Source organism: Piliocolobus tephrosceles, chromosome 10 (genome assembly GCF_002776525.5).
Source record: "Piliocolobus tephrosceles isolate RC106 chromosome 10, ASM277652v3, whole genome shotgun sequence".
Lineage (NCBI taxonomy): Eukaryota > Metazoa > Chordata > Mammalia > Primates > Cercopithecidae > Piliocolobus > Piliocolobus tephrosceles.
The window spans coordinates 45,882,729-45,901,536 of record NC_045443.1 but is presented as its reverse complement, the minus strand read 5'-3'; the positions used below and the strand labels follow the sequence as shown (position 1 = coordinate 45,901,536).

The 18,808-nt window shown below is 52.1% G+C and overlaps 2 protein-coding genes across 4 annotated transcripts in view; one reads left to right on the top strand and one right to left on the bottom strand.

The window, feature by feature from the left end:
• Positions 1-13,372, top strand: part of ADCY6 (adenylate cyclase 6) — a 24,236-nt gene extending 10,864 nt beyond the window's left edge. Inside the window, exons 3-23 of one of the 2 annotated variants that reach the window (XM_023211251.2) lie at positions 1,072-1,221; positions 1,585-1,706; positions 1,799-1,910; positions 2,089-2,216; positions 2,510-2,632; positions 2,736-2,894; positions 2,973-3,114; positions 3,232-3,360; positions 3,625-3,650; positions 3,869-4,016; positions 4,253-4,350; positions 4,532-4,619; positions 4,791-4,907; positions 5,211-5,369; positions 5,662-5,840; positions 6,778-6,813; positions 6,897-7,026; positions 7,352-7,615; positions 8,658-8,862; positions 10,505-10,629; positions 10,849-13,372. In XM_023211251.2, the coding sequence (XP_023067019.1) occupies positions 1,072-1,221; positions 1,585-1,706; positions 1,799-1,910; positions 2,089-2,216; positions 2,510-2,632; positions 2,736-2,894; positions 2,973-3,114; positions 3,232-3,360; positions 3,625-3,650; positions 3,869-4,016; positions 4,253-4,350; positions 4,532-4,619; positions 4,791-4,907; positions 5,211-5,369; positions 5,662-5,840; positions 6,778-6,813; positions 6,897-7,026; positions 7,352-7,615; positions 8,658-8,862; positions 10,505-10,629; positions 10,849-10,974 (2,766 nt within the window). In that variant the 3' untranslated portion in view covers positions 10,975-13,372. The remainder of the gene's footprint in view (positions 1-1,071; positions 1,222-1,584; positions 1,707-1,798; positions 1,911-2,088; positions 2,217-2,509; positions 2,633-2,735; positions 2,895-2,972; positions 3,115-3,231; positions 3,361-3,624; positions 3,651-3,868; positions 4,017-4,252; positions 4,351-4,531; positions 4,620-4,790; positions 4,908-5,210; positions 5,370-5,661; positions 5,841-6,777; positions 6,814-6,896; positions 7,027-7,351; positions 7,616-8,657; positions 8,863-10,504; positions 10,630-10,848) is intronic. The other variant, XM_023211252.3, reaches the window with a different exon arrangement.
• A 405-nt stretch (positions 13,373-13,777) lies between these two features.
• The window catches only part of TEX49 (testis expressed 49), a 30,925-nt gene continuing 25,894 nt past the window's right edge, over positions 13,778-18,808 (bottom strand). Inside the window, exons 3-4 of one of the 2 annotated variants that reach the window (XM_023210605.1) lie at positions 14,704-14,848; positions 13,778-13,963 (exon numbers count right to left, since the gene is read on the bottom strand). In XM_023210605.1, the coding sequence (XP_023066373.1) occupies positions 13,915-13,963; positions 14,704-14,848 (194 nt within the window). In that variant the 3' untranslated portion in view covers positions 13,778-13,914. The remainder of the gene's footprint in view (positions 13,964-14,703; positions 14,849-18,808) is intronic. The other variant, XM_023210606.1, reaches the window with a different exon arrangement.

Sequence of the window (18,808 nt, the reverse complement as noted above, 5' to 3'; positions counted from 1 at the left end):
CTCGGGAGGCTGAGGCAGGAGAATGGCGGGAACCCGGGTGGTGGAGCTTGCAGTGAGCCGAGATAGCGCCACCGCACTCCAGCCTGGTGGACAGAGCGAGACTCCGTCTCAAAAAAAAAAAAAAGAAATGTTAGTCAGTATATAGAAGGCACCTACAGAATCCTGGCACATGGTAGGCAGCCAACGAACTAGCTACCATAATAATAATGACAATGGTGATTATTGTTACTTTTTTTTTTTCTTTTTCTTTTTTTTTTTTTTTTGGACTGGAATCTTTCTCTGCCGCCCGGGCTGGAGTGCAGTGGCCGGATCTCAGCTCACTGCAAGCTCCGCCTCCCGGGTTTATGCCATTCTCCTGCCTCAGCCTCCCGAGTAACTGGGACTACAGGCGCCCGCCACCTCGCCCGGCTAGTTTTTTTGTATTTTTTTAGTAGAGACGGGGTTTCACCGTTTTAGCCAGGATGGTCTCGATCTCCTGACCTCGTGATCCGCCCGTCTCGGCCTCCCAAAGTGCTGGGATTACAGGCTTGAGCCACCGCGCCCGGACAATTATTGTTACTAAGTTATGTCAAGTCAGGGAGAGGCTTTAGAGATCTTCTTATTCTTCCTCTTTGGGTTATAGATGAGCAAACCCAAGAGAGAGGAGGTGACTTGTCCTGGGTCACTCACAGGAGGATGTAGAGCTCAGGTCTCCTGGGTGCTGTCCTTTAGGAGGAGCACCTGCAAAAGGAGCAGCATTTGTCTTTCGTGTGGGGTGTTTGAGGAGCAGGAGATACAGGGTGCTGGAGCTGGGCCCCATGACTTACCTGGCCCTAGATGGTCTTCTGCTTCCAGAAGCTGTGAAAAGATCTCATTTCTAGTCATGGAGGATTCAGGCAGTTGGCTGGGATCTGGGGTCCTGTGGGTCATGGGAGAGATATATTGCAGGGGTGGCAGTAGCTTGGGGATAGAGAGGGTGCAGGACCCTGGCTTCCTTCCTCAGAGAACCTAGCAAGTTGTGTGAATGTGTGTGTGTATTTGGGGGGGTGGGCAGAGGAGATGGTCACTGTCTGCCTCTACCACCTCCTGCAGCTCGGTGCCAATGTGCTGCTGTTCCTCTGCACCAACGTCATTGGCATCTGCACACACTATCCAGCAGAGGTGTCTCAGCGCCAGGCCTTTCAGGAGACCCGTGGTTACATCCAGGCCCGGCTCCACCTGCAGCATGAGAATCGGCAGCAGGTGGGACTGCTCCCCTGGCCAGGGCCTGCCCCCACCTCACCCCCACATAACTTGCAGATTGGATTTGCTGCCTTGTCCAGTTCCGTGGAGCACAGTGTGATGGTTCCCCTGGGTTGTGCGTCACAGAGGCCCTCTGATACTGGGGTTTTGTCCTGTCCAAGGGAAGGAGGGCATGGACAGGAGCACATCTGGGGGCTTAATGGAAGGTGGTCAGAGGGGCTCTGACGGGGGAAGATCAGGCCACAGTCCAGAAGGGAAGGTCTTCAGAGAAGTCTGGGAGGACTCTGGTGATGTGGAGAGACCAGGAGGGATTGAAATGTGAGGCCAAGAGTATAGTGATGCCTATTGGAACCACTGGGCTAGGAGCGGCTGCTGCTGTCGGTGTTGCCCCAGCATGTTGCCATGGAGATGAAAGAAGACATCAACACAAAAAAAGAAGACATGATGTTCCACAAAATCTACATACAGAAGCATGACAATGTCAGGTAAGGTGAGGGTAGGAGGGTGCCAAGCAGGGCAGGGGTCTGGAAGTCTTTGAGGGCTATGTGATCTGTTCTTTCTCTGCTGTCATCTACAGCATCCTGTTTGCAGACATTGAGGGCTTCACCAGCCTGGCATCCCAGTGCACTGCACAGGAGCTGGTCATGACCCTGAATGAGCTCTTTGCCCGGTTTGACAAGCTGGCTGCGGTGAGGGTGCTGGGCCTTGGGATTGGGCCTGGGTGTTGACTGTGGTGAGAGCATAGCTTTGCTGGCAGCAGCTGGGGATTTGGGAGCAGATAGATTGTGCGTCGAGGGTGGTGGGCCATGCAGACTGGGTGGGCAAGAGAGTAAAGGTTACCCTTCCCTCCAACTCTTTCCCATTCAGGAGAATCACTGCCTGAGGATCAAGATCTTGGGGGACTGTTACTACTGTGTGTCAGGGCTGCCGGAAGCCCGGGCCGACCATGCCCACTGCTGTGTGGAGATGGGGGTAGACATGATCGAGGCCATCTCGTAAGCAGTGCCCCATTCCCAGGCTTCCTGGAATTGCGGGGTCCCCAGACTGCTCCTACTTTTTGATGAGACCTCAGGAGATTTCCCCAGTTTTGGCTGTTTCTCTGTCTTTGAAGTCTGTCTGTCACTGGGAAGGGGAATCTTTCTCCAACCTGTGCAAAGACCCATGTGGACCCTTAGACTCCCAGCCAGCCGAGATGGGGCGGGGAGAGCCTGTGCAGTAGGGGAGTTGGGCTAGAGGGAATGCCATCTGTGCAGGCCAGAGGGGATAACAGTGATTCCTCTTCTCCTAGCTCAGTTCCACAAGATGCTGCTGGGCCCCTGCTGGTGAACACAGCCCTAACATTTGTCCTTGAGCCCCATGCAGCCTTCTGCTCATGTCCAACCAAGGCTGTGCTCCTGTCCCCTGCATCTGGGTCTGTCCTTGCCCACTGGGCCCTGAGGGGAGTGAAGGGCCTGGGCTGTGGGCTGGGGGAGGGGAAGACTGCCAGGAGCTGATCTGGGGCTGCATCCTCCCAGGCTGGTACGTGAGGTGACAGGTGTGAATGTGAACATGCGCGTGGGCATCCACAGCGGGCGCGTGCACTGCGGCGTCCTTGGCTTGCGGAAATGGCAGTTCGATGTGTGGTCCAATGATGTGACCCTGGCCAACCACATGGAGGCAGGAGGCCGGGCTGGGTGAGTAGGGGGGCCCAGGTGGTGGGGTACGGGAGCAAGGTGGGAGAGCCAGGGTCTCACCCTCTTGGCCACGTACAGCCGCATCCACATCACTCGGGCAACACTGCAGTACCTGAACGGGGACTACGAGGTGGAGCCAGGCCGTGGTGGCGAGCGCAACGCATACCTCAAGGAGCAGCACATTGAGACTTTCCTCATCCTGGGCGCCAGCCAGAAACGGGTCAGGGCCAGGGCAGGGCTGGGGGCAGGGGAGCAGGAAGAGCGACAAATGGGGAGGAGCAGGCCAAGGCCTTCTCTGGGCCCCTCTTCTGAGCCTGTACCCATGCTGCCCACACAGAAAGAGGAGAAGGCCATGCTGGCCAAGCTGCAGCGGACTCGGGCCAACTCCATGGAAGGGCTGATGCCGCGCTGGGTGCCTGATCGTGCCTTTTCCCGGACCAAGGACTCCAAGGCCTTCCGCCAGATGGTGAGGGGCCCTCAGCACCAGACCTAGGGCCTCTTTTTCTTGGCTCCCTCAGTGTCCCTGACCCTGTCCTTTCTGCTTGTGACTGTCATTTCCATGTATGCTTTCTGGTGTTGGGACAGTGGGAAGATTTCATCTCAGGGGTCCCAGTGCCCCCAGAAGATATGGTGGGGACACCCTCAGCACAGTGTTGGGGTGGGAGAAGGGGCTGCAGAGATGAAGGTTGTTGGCCCTTCACCTCACTCCACACTCTGTCCCTTTCTCCAGGGCATTGATGATTCCAGCAAAGACAAGTAAGTCAGGTTATTGAGGGAGAAGGCACTTGCACCCTGGGATGGGGCTGGGGGGAGCCAAAATCCTCCTTTTCCCTGACTTTAGGTGTGCTGTATGTGAGCAGGAGCCACACCCCAGCTCTCCCTCCCTCCCTTGGGTGCTGCCCGTACCTTTCCTTTCATTGTTTCTCACGTGGCCATGCCCATGCATCTGGTGAAGCCATGTCTCCTGCCCTCAGCCGGGGCACCCAAGATGCCCTGAACCCTGAGGATGAGGTGGATGAGTTCCTGAGCCGTGCCATCGATGCCCGCAGCATTGATCAGCTGCGGAAGGACCATGTGCGCCGGTTTCTGCTCACCTTCCAGAGAGAGGATCTTGAGAAGAAGGTTTCAGGGATACAGGGCAGAAGGACAAGGGCTGGGGGAGGGGCAGGTCGCGGCAGGGAAGGCTGAGCACAGGTGTTTCTGGGGCATGGAGAAGGGACCACAGAGCAGGGTGGGGATTTCGTCAGTTGGGCCAACTGCATCTCCTCCGTGTTGAGACGCCTGGTAGTGCCCTGTCCTTGCTGTCCCTGCCTTCCTTAGGGAGGGCCCAGCACCCAGCTCAGCCTCCTCTCCCTCAGTACTCCCGGAAGGTGGATCCCCGCTTCGGAGCCTACGTTGCCTGTGCCCTGTTGGTCTTCTGCTTCATCTGCTTCATCCAGCTTCTCATCTTCCCACAGTGAGAGTCCTGCCCTTCCTCTCTTAGCTTCTCTCTTCTCCACCGCTTCCCAGAAGCTTCCTACATACCCACACGAGCCCACAATCCCTGGAGCCTGCATCCCTGCTTGTTCCAGAGGGTGGGACAAGAATGCCCAGGTCTTCCAGAATTAAATGATTTTTCTGGCCCTGTTCTGCCCCAGCTCCATCTTGATGCTTGGGATCTATGCCAGCATCTTCCTGCTGCTGCTGGTCACCGTGCTGATCTGTGCCGTGTACTCCTGTGGTTCTGTACGTAGGGGGACTTCTGAGGCTGTTGGGAGGGCAGGCTGGACTCCAGACAGGGAGGAGGTCACATGGCGAGAGGGAGAAGGCCATGCCTGTTCCACTGGGCCCCATCCCTGGTTGGCCTTCCTCCTTGGCTGATACAACCTTCAACTCTTCGCCTCTTGATTCCTCTAGCTGTTCCCTAAGGCCCTGCAACGTCTGTCCCGCAGCATCGTTCGCTCACGGGCACATAGCACCGCAGTTGGCATCTTTTCCGTCCTGCTTGTGTTTACTTCTGCCATTGCCAACATGGTAAGGGTCCAGTGGGAATTCTCCCACCTCCGCTCTGTGCCAAGCACTGTCCTGGACACTGGGGGTACAGAGGGGAATAAGACATATTTTCTGCCCTCAGGGAGCCCCCTCCCAGAATAGGGCAAGGTTAACTCCAGTTCTCCCTCCTTGTTCTCCCAACCTCTTGTCATCTCTGAGTCAGTACTAAGGCCCATGGGGTATAAGGTACCTGGGCATAGCCCAGGGCAGGGTACATGGCTTCACCAGGTACCTTGCAACCCTTCCCCTCCTTGGCTATCCTGATACACCCCTCTACTTTTGCAGTTCACCTGTAATCACACCCCCATACGGACCTGTGCAGCCCGGATGCTGAATTTAACACCTGCTGACATCACTGCCTGCCACCTGCAGCAGCTCAATTACTCTCTGGGCCTGGATGCTCCCCTGTGTGAGGGCACCACGCCCACCTGCAGCTTCCCTGAGGTGTTCAAGCAGTGCTCAGGCGGTGGGGGGGGCTGTCCTGGCACAGACATTGGCCCTTCTGTGCCAGACCTGGTGATGGGCGCTGGGGACCCAGGAACTCACCAGAGTCTCCCACACTAGGAGCAACCAGGGGCCCTGGTGTGGTGTAGGGGCTGGACATGGAAGGTGGAGGATATGGGGGTTTGAGGGGGTGTGGCAGAAAGGTTAGGTCAGGCAGGAGAGTGCAGGGCTCTCCTTGCCCAAGGGTGCTGTGGCCTCTGCCTTCACCCAGTGCTGCCTCTGCCCCCCGCAGTACTTCATCGGGAGCGTGCTGCTGAGTCTCTTGGCCAGCTCTGTCTTCCTGCACATCAGCAGCATCGGGAAGTTGGCCATGGTCTTTGTCTTGGGGCTCATCTATTTGGTGCTGCTTCTGCTGGGTCCCCCAGCCACCATCTTTGACAACTATGACCTACTGCTTGGCGTCCATGGCTTGTGAGTTTATTCTCAGGTCCTTTAATACCCCAGGAACTTCCCTGACCTTGCTGGGTCACTGTGAGCCTCTCTGGTGCCCAGGCCCCTTGTGCTCTTGGAATGCCACAACTCCCCTGTGGGGGAAAGGGAGGAGATGGAGGAGTTCCCAGCATGTGACCCCAAATAGTTACCCCAAGGAAACCCCAGTCCTGGGAAATCCTTGTGTCTTTAGGCTAGACATTAAAAAAAAAAAAAAAAAAAAATTTCCCTCTTGTATTTGCATGGTGCTTTCACATCCACCATCTTAACCACCCATAGGACATACAGCTGCTTGGTGGCAGGGCCCTGGCTAGGAACCAAAGCTTCTGACTCCTGCTTGGGGGCTTTGCCTGGGACATCACACTGGCTTTTCCCCTGCAAAAACCCCATTCCTTTCATATGTGGCCGTAGCTTGTTGTAGTAGAAAAAGCCTCTGGTGTCTGCTGGGTTTGAATCCCTGCTCTGCTGCTCATTAGCTGTGTGACCTTAGACAGGTAAGTTAGCTTCTCTGAGCCTCAATTTCCTCATCTCTAAAATGGCACCGTCACCTAAATCACAGAGTAGTTGTAAAGATTATAGTAACTGACATTTATGGAAGGCTTACTGTATGGCAGGAACTGTGCTAAGCCTTTTACGTACATTATTTAAATCTGATCCCTGTTGGACTGATGGGGAAGGAGGCTTAGAGAGTTAAACGACTTGTCTCAGGTCACATAGCTGGTAAGTAGAGGAGTCTCTAAGAGTAGAGGTTTTCTTAACCTCTACTCTTAATGAGTTAATTAATGTAAGTAAAAGCCCTGGCCCAATGCCTGATTTCTTAGTATGTGCTTAGTAAATGCAGTCTGTATCTCCCCTTCCATGTGCCCACCCAGCAACCCAGGAAGCACTGATGACTTTGTCTCTTTTCTCCTCTTGCCAGGGCTTCTTCCAATGAGACCTTTGATGGGCTGGACTGGTAAGTGAGGGCTCTGAGGCAGCAAAGGGTAGGGCCATTAGATGCCTCCTTCAGACACCAAGCATGTCTCTGCTTATCCTTAGTCCAGCTGCAGGGAGGGTGGCCCTCAAATATATGACCCCTGTGATTCTGCTGGTGTTCGCGCTGGCGCTGTATCTGCATGCTCAGCAGGTGGAGTCGACTGCCCGCCTAGACTTCCTCTGGAAACTACAGGTGACCGAGTGGGCCTTTGGGGGAAGAGGAGGAACCTAGGGGTGGAGCCTGGGCCAGGCCAGAAACGTATCTCCTGCTAGCTGGCTAAGCCTCAGGCCGCCCCTAGGCCCACCCTGGTTTCATGCCTTCTCTGTGCCCATCCCTTCCTCCTTGCCCCATCCTGTACCTACCCCCTTTAGCCCTTTGCCTGTTCTTTAGGCCTCATCTGTACGTGCCTTTCTTCCTCTATGTGATTCCCTCTGACCCCCACTTCCAAGCCTTGGCCACCACACCCACCCCTTGTGAATGTCGGGCAATGGGTGATGGGTGTGGTGTCTGTCCACAGGCAACAGGGGAGAAGGAGGAGATGGAGGAGCTACAGGCATACAACCGGAGGCTGCTGCATAACATTCTGCCCAAGGACGTGGCCGCCCACTTCCTGGCCCGGGAGCGCCGCAATGATGAACTCTACTATCAGTCGTGTGAGTGTGTGGCTGTTATGTTTGCCTCCATTGCCAACTTCTCTGAGTTCTATGTGGAGCTGGAGGCAAACAATGAGGGTGTCGAGTGCCTGCGGCTGCTCAACGAGATCATCGCTGACTTTGATGAGGTACTTGTCCAGTTGGCTGGTGCTGGCAGAGAATTGGGGGGACTTGGAGACCAGGGATTGGAAGGGGCGAGTGGCACTGGGAAGAGAAAGAGAGATTTGATGGGACTCAGAGGCATCAGGGGTAGGGGTAAGGGCAGGCATAGTGGAGGTAGAGGTAAGAACCCATGAAGGGGCCAGGTGCGGTGGCTCACACCTGTAATCCCAGCACTTTGGGAGGCCGAGGTGGGCGGATTATGAGGTTAGGAGATCGAGACCATCTTGGCTAACACGGTGAAACCCCAGCTCTACTAAAAATACAAAAAATTAGCTGGGCGAGGTGGTGGGCGCCTGTAGTCCCAGCTACTCGGGAGGCTGAGGCAGGAGAATGGCATGAACCCGGGAGGCAGAGCTTGCAGTGAGCCGAGATCACGCCACTGCACTCCAGCCTGGGTGACAGAGTGAGACTCCGTCCCAAAAAAAGAACCCATGAAGGTGTCAAAGGCATCAAGGGGGTCAGCCCTAGTGGGGCAGGGTCATCATTGTTGGGGAGCAGGGGAGGACTTGATCTGTAGAGGGATAAGATAGGTACCAGGTGGATGTCACTGAAGAAGAAGGCACTGGTCTGTGGACAGAACCTCATGAGACCAACCAAGCGAGATGGTCCTCTGAATAGAGAAAATTGAAGCAAAATGTGAGGTAGTGTCCTGAACATCCAGGTCAGGAATGGGCTGTTCACTGTTCTGGAGGGAGGTCACTTGCTCATCCTGGGACTCAGTATCCCGGAAGGTGAGGATTGGAGAAATTGCTTCATATCCCACGTGTGTGTCTGTGTTCTGTGAGCTACGGGAGAGACCTTCGTCAGCTGTGTGCCCAAGTCCTGCCTGGAGTCCGAGGGGGCCTGTTTTCCCAGCTCGTCAGTCTTACACTGATAGCAGCAGCTGGAAGGGGGCTCTTGAGACAGGGAAGTGGGCAAGGGAGGCAAGGCGAGGCAAGAAATGAGTGTTGGGGCAGGGCTGGGTTTGGGGTCTTTGCCTTGACAGCCAGGTCCCCATGTGTTGTTCAGATCATCAGCGAGGAGCGGTTCCGGCAGCTGGAAAAGATCAAGACAATTGGTAGCACCTACATGGCTGCCTCAGGGCTGAACGCCAGCACCTACGATCAGGTGGGCCGCTCCCACATCACTGCCCTGGCTGACTACGCCATGCGGCTCATGGAGCAGATGAAGCACATCAATGAGCACTCCTTCAACAATTTCCAGATGAAGATTGGTAAGAGGGCTTGGTTGCTTGGCAGGTTTTCCCAGGACTGTTTCTGGTTGAAGCTGGGATTATAGGCTGGGGATGGGATCACAGATTTCCCATCAGGGCTCCTGTGGGGTTTTCTTCCCTCTGACCTCCTATATCAAGTCTGATATTAAGAACAGAGATCATTAGGCACTGTCCTAGACATTTTTGAGCATACTTTAATACTGATATTACTATCCCCTTTCATTGGATAGAGACTGACTCTCAGATTAAATAACTTGCCCAAGGTCAAACAACTAGTAAGTGGCAGAGCTGGGATTAAAAATCACGTTTATCTAAACTTGAATACTTCTGCCCTTATATGTGACAAGTCCGATAAGAGGTACTTCCTCTCAAATGAACTGGTGGATGGGAGTCAGACTATCTGGTTTGAATTCTGGCTGTTCCATTTACTGGCTTATTTGAGAAGTCTTCTAACTTCTCTAAGCTTCAGTTACCTTATCTATAAAATGGGGATAAAAATACCTACCTTTTAGAGGTGTTAAAAGGATGAAGCCAGGCAGGGCGCGGTGGCTCATGCCTGTAATTCCAGCACTTTGGGAGGCTGAGATGGGCAGATGATGAGGTCAGGAGTTCAAGACTAGCTTGGCCAACATAGTGAAACCCCGTCTCTACTAAAAAAAAAAAAATAGGGCCGGGCGCAGTGGCTCACGCCTGTAATCCCAGCACTTTGGAAGACCGAGGCGGGCGGATCATAAGGTCAGGAGATAAAGACCATCCTGGCTAACACGGTGAAACCCCGTCTCTACTAAAAATACAAAAAATTATCCGGGCATGGTGGTGGGCGCCTGCAGTCCCAGCTACTTGGGAGGCTGAGATAGAAGAATGGCGTGAACCTGGGAGGCGGAGCTTGCAGTGAGCCGAGATCGCAGCATTGCACTCTAGCCTGGGCAACAGAGCAAGACTCTGTCTCATAAAACAAACAAACAAACAAATTAGCTGGGCGTGGTGGTACGTGTCTGTAATCCCAGCTACTCAGGAGGCTGAGGCAGGAGAATCTCTTGATTCTGGGAGGCAGAGGTTGCAGTGAGCCGAGATCGTGCCACTGTACTCCATCCTGGGCAACAGAGCAAGACTGCATCTCAAAAAGAAAAAAAAGAAAGGAAGAAGCCATGTAAAATGCTTACTGGAGTGGTTGACATGGAACAGGCATTCAGGAGATTACTGTTACAGCATGGCTGCCTTGACTCAGGGGAGCTCCTAAACTGAGGTGCTCAGGTCTTCGGGTGTTTTTGTTTGTTTTTTTGTTTTTTGAGACGGGGATTTGCTCTGTCACCAGGCTAGAGTGCTGTGGCACAATCACAGCTCCCTGCAGCATCAACTCCCAGGCTCAATCAATCAATCTGTTCTCCCACCTCAGCCTCCTCAGTAGCTGGGACTACAGGCGTGTACCACCATGCCCAGCTAATTTTTGTATTTTTTTGTAGAGATGGGGATTCACCATGTTGGCCAGGCTGCTCTTGAACTAGATTGTTCTTTACAACCAGGAGACTTGTCCTTTTTCCATTTTTTTCTCTGGGTCCTTCTACCTGTTCCAGGAGGTGGGATATCTCCCTGGGTTTACCCTGGAGCATGCTCTAGTCTCTTGCTGTTCTCCCCACCTCAGGGCTGAACATGGGCCCAGTCGTGGCAGGTGTCATTGGGGCTCGGAAGCCGCAGTATGACATCTGGGGGAACACAGTGAATGTCTCTAGTCGTATGGACAGCACGGGGGTCCCCGACCGAATCCAGGTGAGGGGAATATGAGCAGGGGCTGGGAGGCAGGTGGGCCCAGAGGGCTTCTACGGTGTCTCTGCAGTCTGCTAGGACAGGGGTAGGGTGGCTAGTGTTCTGTGTATGGTGGGGTGGGGGTTGGGGGAAGGGAGCTAGCCTGACTAGAGAACCCCTGGGCCCCTGCAAATGCAGCAGGAAGGATTCCAGGCTAAGCGGGCTCCCCTCCCACTCCCCCAGGTGACCACGGACCTGTACCAGGTTCTAGCTGCCAAGGGCTACCAGCTGGAGTGTCGAGGGGTGGTCAAGGTGAAGGGCAAGGGGGAGATGACCACCTACTTCCTCAATGGGGGCCCCAGCAGTTAGCAGGACCTAGCCACAAATTCAGCTGAAGGGATCAAGGTGGGCATTGAGTGGACTCTGTGCTCGCTGGGTGGAGCTGTGGCAGGGGGCACTGAGCCTCCAGACCCTGCTAACCACAAAAGGGAACATCCCAGCAGGCTGTGCTTGGATCATGCTCGTCTACCCTCAAGCTGGAAAACAAGGGGCTACCTACCAAGAGGATTATGCAAGTGACTTTCCTTCTTACTTGGGGTAGGGCTGTTCCCTCTCCAATCTTCCAGCTTTTGGGAGCAGGGGAGGGGTCAGTAGCAGAAGCAGAAGGAGGCCTCTTGCCTGAGGGATTAAAATGGCAGCTTGCCATGCCTACCCTTCCCTGTCTATCTGGGCAGCAGGTTCAGGGCTGGGCCCTTCTTTTCCCTCTTTTTTCCTGGGAATATTTTGTACAATATTTTGTACAAAGACAGGCATGAGGAGTGCCTATTCCATGCTTGCCTTTGCAATACCTGCGTCCCCAGCACTGGTCCTGGGCACTTCCCCACCCCAGCCAGGTGTCCCTCCTAGGCACAGAGCAGAGGAGGGAGATGCTCTGGGGAGCCAGCTTTGGCCATATTTCAGGAGAATGTTTCCATGTGCCAAATTCTAGTCCCACAATCTGTCCCCAAAGGGGAACAAAGGGACCTCTGACAGCTTAGATTTAGCCCCAGTTCCTGCACGCTCCAGGGAACGGGGCGTCTGGCCTCACTGGTACTGTGAAAATGCTCAGAGAGCAAGCCTGTGTGTGGGGATATCAGGTCAGGAGCTGGAAGTTCACCTGCAGGTGCCAAAGAGCAGGCAGGCCAGGGCTGGGGCAGTGCCAGACTCTGTCTGATCTGAGGACCCCAATGGGGTCCAGATCAGGTCACTCTGCCCCAGTGCTCTCTTGCTGTCTACTGGCAAGGGGACATGGAGCATCTCTCCCTCTTCTGTTGCCAAATAGAAAAGGGTCAGGGCATGGAGAAAGATGACCCTGATCCCAAACCTGCCCTCCCAAGTCTCTGGCGTTGGGGAGGGCCTGTGTGTTTGTGTCACTGTGTGTGCATGTTGGTCTTTGTGTGCATATCTGTTTTCCAGGTCTGTGTGAGTCCTTGCGCTCCTGCTCCTCAGCTCTCCACCCCAGGCTGCCTGTCTCCTGTGGGCCTCTGTCTTCTGGGAATAAAGCAGGGTTTCCTATTTCAGGGGATGTAGAGAGATGCCCAGATTACACAGGAGTGGGATGGGGTGTGCTAGCAAAAGGAGGGAGAGGAGTCCTTTTTGTGCCAAATCCCTAAGTGCCGTTTGGGGGCCATGTGTGCAGCATGACTCTCCCTGTCTGTGGCAGGGACCCAAGCGCTTGCTTGAGCCCCAGTGCTCCATGCCAGCACTTAAACTGTCTGGGGTTTGATGGACAAAGGCTCAGGAATTTCCTGGCTTCCCCAGATAGCGTCCTGGGACATGGTATGCTTTGGGGCTGGGGTAGCATGGAATCCCTCTGAGGACCCGGATACTGGTACTACGGGGTGGGGAAGAAACCTTAAACTTGGCTTTCTCCAGCCTTCAGCCTGAGTCTAGCATGTTTCTGGCTCCCCAGCCCCTTGTGAAACCTTGAGGGCTGGCAGGAGGGTTAGGAGGTTGAACTCTAGATTCCCTTCCTATCTTTGCCTTCCTTTTACCCCTTTCCCTGCAACCTCCTTGACTGTGGCCTGAATTTGTTGGTCCCTTAGTTTCTCTGTCTGTACCTATTTAAGCCAAAGGCACTAGCCTGAATTTTGCTTGAAGATCACTTTGTCTTGGAAATGACTAGAAAGGCAGAGGAGAAGGGTTTCCAGAGTTGCTGGGTTTGGGAGTGGAAGGGGCAGGCAGTGCACTTGCCCCTCCTCATGCCCCTCTGACACCAGCTCCCTGTGGAGGCCTGGTTTCTGGGTACTGCCTCCCTTGGGCATCTTCATGCGTCAACCAAATGGGCCATCAGGTACTTCAGTAGTCATGGCAGAAGGAGGGGAAAAGACTTGTTTTTCCAGACAGAAAATCTACTCCCCTGCCCCCAGCCATATCCCTGGATAGGAAGGGATAGGAAGAGACTACTTGGTGCCGTGGGGTAGGGGTGACGGTATAAGTAGATCAGAGTGGGAAGACCTCAGCCTTGGGTGGCTTGTCTCTGCTTTTTGCCAGGTGGGAGGGCCTGTCCACACCCTGGCTCCCCGTACCACAGTGCCAGCCATGCCCTTCCCCTGGGCAACCATTGCCCCTTTCCTCACCCAGTTGGTGGAGGAGTCAGGAGATGGGAGGCCATGGGCTTTGGTTTTGTAATGTAACCACTGTGGGGGTGAGGGAGGATGGTGTACCATGTATTTCAGTGAAATATTTAATATATTTAAATATCAATAAAATCAAACTCTTTGTAAAATTCCCTGTTCTCTGTAGCTGTTCTGGGCCCTGGGTGGGTCAGAAGCGACAAAGCCTGGTGTAGGGGGCGACCTCCTGCCCCAGGGGTCCGTGGGCCTCTCATCTGTGGTCAGAGGACTTCCTGTGGCTTTCTCCCTGCTAAGGAGAAGCTGCAGTATCTTCAGAGAGTGTGACTACTCAAGGCCTTTCAGCTTCATGAGCTCCAGTATGTGCCTTCCCAGATTTGTGTGTGACCCCTGCCACGCATGAGGCCTGTGGTCCTTTCCAGTGCCTTGGCCCCTCACAGACTTCTCACTCCAAGGTCTGGCTCATTCAGGAATCTCCCACACACCAGCTCTCACAACAACCTGGACACTGGAATCACTCCCACCCTGACCCCACAGCTCCCGCCGTGCACACAAGCAACTTTTAGGCCAATCTGTTTACTCTGCTTTCTCTGTCTCCTCCTCCCATTAGTCAGCCATCAGAACTGGGAAACCTCCTTCTTTCCTCCTCTTTGCACTCTTGCCACAATTCATCTTGTCTTTCTGCAGCCATATCTTCTTAATACAGACTGAAGGTTCTGTCATTGAGAATAGAGTGATCCATAAACCTGGAAAGAAGAGATTCAGAGAGAGATTCAGCCAGGCCAGGCTGGAGAACAGGAGATCCTTAAAAATAGCTCCTAAGAGGCTGGGCGCGGTGGCTCACACCACTTTGGGAGGCCCTGGCAGGTGGATCACAAGGTTAGGAGTTCAAGACCAGCCTGGCTGAGATGGTGAAACCTCGTCTCTACTAAAAATACAAAAATTAGCCGGTCGCGGTGGTGGGTGCCTATAATCCCAGCTACTCAGGAGCTGATTCAGGAGAATTGCTTGAACCTGGGCGGCAGAGGATGCAGTGAGCTGAGATCGCGCCACTGCACTCCAGCCTGGGTGAGAGCTAGACTCCGTTTCTATCAGTAAATAAATAAATAAATAGCTCCCAAAACCGCCTCGGGGCAGAATGAGTAGGGGTAGTGATGAAAAAGTGGGGCTACTGCCAACGGATGGTGATTTGAGAGGTGGAGAGGTAGCGATGAAAGCAGCATTGGACTGCCACAGGAATACTATGGACACTTGTTTTGCACCAGCTCAGAAGTCACACCCACAAAGAGGAACACAAAGACACAGACAAATATTTAACTCCTTTTAATGCCATCACGGCCCAAATTCTGGGGCCAGTTTTCTCTGGTAAGACTCAAATCTCTCCTAATTCCCTAACTGACCAGAGATGAAATAGTCTCTAAGACTGAAGTAAAGGGAAGGAGTACTTCCCTTGACCTCCCCACCCTTATGCCCCTCCCAGCCTAACCTGGTCATCGCGCTTTTTATGAGACAGTGGCGTGGGCTCCGGATCCATGGCATGGTTTCCTCTGGATGCACTCCTGGATCGTGGGACTGCCAGAAGCTGAAGTTCTGAGCATCAGTCAAGGGGATTCTGAAGACCTGATTGGGAACTGAATGGGTGAGGGGAAGGGCAGGTTATCTAATTCCTTCAAGTTCTCGGCTCACTTTTCTGCCTCAGGGCAGCAATAGCCCAGCCCAGCCCGGCAACTGCTCAGCCTGACCAGGTGCTGAGAGGTCCTGGGAGTGTGGTCACCACACCCTGCTTCACTTCCGGATTCCAGCATCTCACATCCTTCATGGTCAAATGAATCAGTCTTGGTTCTTCCTGCTGCTAGTAAGCCCACCTCTAAGAGAGCTTTCCCCAAGTGCTAAGATGGTAAAAAAACAGGTGGTCAACCTACGTGGGAAATGCGTAAGATGGGGTCCACTGATCTATTATTTTTCTTGGCTTAATCATCCTCATTCTCTTCCCTCCTCTTGGAAAAAATGGCTTCCTTTGCTCACTCCAAGTAATTCTCTGAAACCTAACTAATACTACCTCATGTTTAGATGCTGTTAATAGATGTCATTTATCTAGTGCCTATTATGTTCTAGATGTGGTATTAAATATTCTTAAATGTTTGTAATAATATCAGACTCTGATGCTGTTTGAAAAAGTACTTTTGGGCTGGGCGCGGTGGCTCACACCTGTAATCTGAGCACTTTGGGAGGCCGAGGCAGGCAGATCACCTGAGGTTGGGAGTTCAAGACCAACCTGACGAACATGGAGAAACCCCGTCTCTACTTAAAAAAAAAAAATTAGCCGTGCGTGGTGGTGCATGCCTGTAATCCCAGCTACTCGGGAGGCTGAGGCAGGAGAATCACTGGAACTTGGGAGGCAGAGGTTGCGGTGAGCCAAGATTGTGCCATTGCACTCCAACTGGGGCAATAAGAGCAAAACTTGTCTCAAAAAAAAAAAAGTACTTTTGGCTGGGTGAGGTGGTTCATGCCTGTAATCCCAGCACTTTTGGAGGCCGACGCAGGTGGATCACTTGAGGTCAGGAGTTTGAGACCAGCCTGGCCAACGTGGTGAAACCCCATCTCTACCAAAAATACAAAAATTAGCAGGGCATCGTGGTGGGTGCCTGTAATCCCAGCTACTTGGGAGGCTGAGGCAGGAGAATTGCTTACATCTGAGAGACGGAGGTTGCAGTGAGCTGAGATCGTGCCACTGCACTCCAGCCAGGGTGACAGAGCGAGATTCTGTCTCAAAAAAAAAAAAAGAGAGAAAAAAAGACTTTTACATTTGGATAAGTCTAATTCTACCAGTATAAAATTTATTTTTAAAACTTAGAATTATAGCCTAATATTCTGGATTGCTATACAGTGTTTATAATAATTTTTTAAAAATCCCTAATAATTCATTGAGTAGATGTTACATTTTTTGGCTTATTTTCCTATTAATTAATAATAAGCTATTAAGTTTTGCTATTAGAGGCCAGGTGTAGTGGCTTACCTGTAATCCCAGCACTTTATTTATTTTTTATTTTTTTATTTTTTTTGAGACGGAGTCTCGCTCTGTCGCCCAGGCTGGAGTGCAGTGGCGCGATCTCAGCTCACTGCAAGTTCCGCCGCCTCCCGGGTTAACGCCATTCTCCTGCCTCAGCCTCCCGCGTAGCTGGGACTACAGGTGCCTGCTACCACACCCGGCTAATTTTTTTGTATTTTCAGTAGAGACGGGGTTTCACCGTGTTCGCCAGGATGGTCTCCATCTCCTGACCTCGTGATCCGCCCACCTCGGCCTCCCAAAGTGCTGGGATTACAGGCGTGAGCCACCGCGCCCGGCCATCCCAGCACTTTAACAGGCAGATGGATCACTCGAGCCCCGGACTTCCAGACCAGACCAGGCAACGTGTTGAAACCTCATTTCTACAAAAAATACAAAAATTAGTCCAGTGGGATGGTGCACGCCTGTAGTACCAGCTACTCAGAAGGCTGAGGTGGGAAGGATCGTTTGAGCCTGGGAGGTTGTTGAGGCTGCAGTGAGCCATGATTGTGCCACTGCATTCCAGCCTGGGCAACAGAGCAAGATTCTGTCTCAAAAAAGTTAAAATGGAAAAATATTAAAGTTTTGCTGTTAGAAATAACTTATTACCCCTCTTTCCACATATGCCTGTTTTGATTTCTGAAAGTATTTTAGGTTTTAAACTTTAATTTTGTTATAATTATAGGTTCACATACAGTTGTAACGAATAGTACGGGGAAACCAGGTGCAATGGCTCATGCCTGTAATCCCAGTACTTTGGGAGAATCACTTGAGCCCAGGAGTTCAAGATCAGCCTGGGCAACATAGCAAGACCCTGTCTCTATTTAAAAAAAAACAAAAACAGGGAAATCATGTGTACCCTTTACCCTTCCCCACAATGGTTACAGCTTACAAAACTATAGTACACTACCACAACATGATATTAATATATTGAATACATTGATACAGAATAGTTCCGTCACCACCCATCCTGGAGCTGGCATTTTATAGCCACCCTCTCCCACTGTCCCGCTTTGGAAATCAGTGATCTGTTCTTCATTTCTGTAATCTTGTCATTTTAAGAATGTTATAAGAGCCAGATGTGGTGGCTCACGCCTGTAATCCCAGCACTTTGGGAGGCCAAGGCAGGTGGATCACCTGAGGTCAGGAGTTCAAGACCAGCCTGACCAATATTGTGAAACCCCGTCTCTACTAAAAATACAAAAATTAGCCGGGCTTGGTGGCGGGTGCCTGTAATTCCAGCTACTCAGGATACTGAGACAGGAGAATCACTTGAACCAAGAAGGCGGAGGTTGCAGTAAGCTGAGATCGTGCCATTGCACTCCAGCCTGGGCAACAGAGCGAGACTCCGTCTCAAAAACAAAACAAAACAAAACAAAAAAAAAAAACCCAGAGTGTTATATAAGAATGTTATATAAGAATGTCATATAAGAATGTTGTAAGGCCTGGTGTGGTGGCTCACACCTATAATTCCAGCACTTTGTGGGGCTGAGGCGGGAGGATTGCTGTGCTTGGGAGTGCCCGGGAGTTCAAGACCAGCCTGGGCAAAATAGCCAGACCTTGTGTCTAAAAAAAAAAAGAAAAAGAAAAAAGCTGGGCATAGTGGCACACACCTGTAGTCTCAGCTACTCGGGAGGTTGAGGTGGGAGGATCACTTGAGCCCAGGAGTTTGAGACTGTAGTGAGCTATAATTGCCCCATTGTACTTAGCCTGGGCAACAGAGTGAGACCTTGTCTTTAAAAAAAAAAAAAAAAAAAGAATGTTATATAAATGGCATCATATACTATGTGATGTTTATTTTTATTTTTATTTTTTATCAGCCTACATCATGCTTTGATGTCCTACATGCTTTTTAGTTTTTGGTTTTTTTTTTTTTTTTTTTGAGACAGGGTCTTGATCTGTCACCCAGGCTGGAGTGCAGTAGCGCTATCACAGCTCATGGCAGCCTTGACCTGCCAGGCTTAAGTGATTCTCCCACCTCAGCCTCCTGAATAGCTGGGACTACAGGTGAGCACCACCATGCCCCGCGAATTTTTTTTTTTTTTTTTTTTTTTTGAGACAGAGTCTCACTGTGTCATCCAGGTTGGAGTGCAACTGCGCCATCTTGGCTCACTGCAACCTCTGCCTCTTGGGTTCAAGTGATTCTCCTGCCTCAGCCTACCAAGTATCTAGGATTACAGGTGCCTGCCACTATGCCCGGCTAACATTTTTTTGTATTTTTAGTTGAGACGGGGTTTCGCCACGTTGGACAGGCTGGTCTCGAACTTCTGACCTCAAGTGATCCGCCCACTTCGACTTCCTAAAGTGCTGAGATTACAGGCATGAGCCACCATGCCTGGCTGTATGTTTTATAGATGGGATTTCACCATGTTGCCCAGGCTGGCTACATGCTTTTTAAAATGTACATGTTCTCGCTTCACAATAGTGCTAAAAAGTATTATTCCCATTTCCAGATGGTTCAGAGAGATTGTGGTTAAAGGAACTTGCCTAAAGTCACAGAATTCGTTTGCAGTTTAAACCCGGTTCAATAAAATGCCAAAGCTGG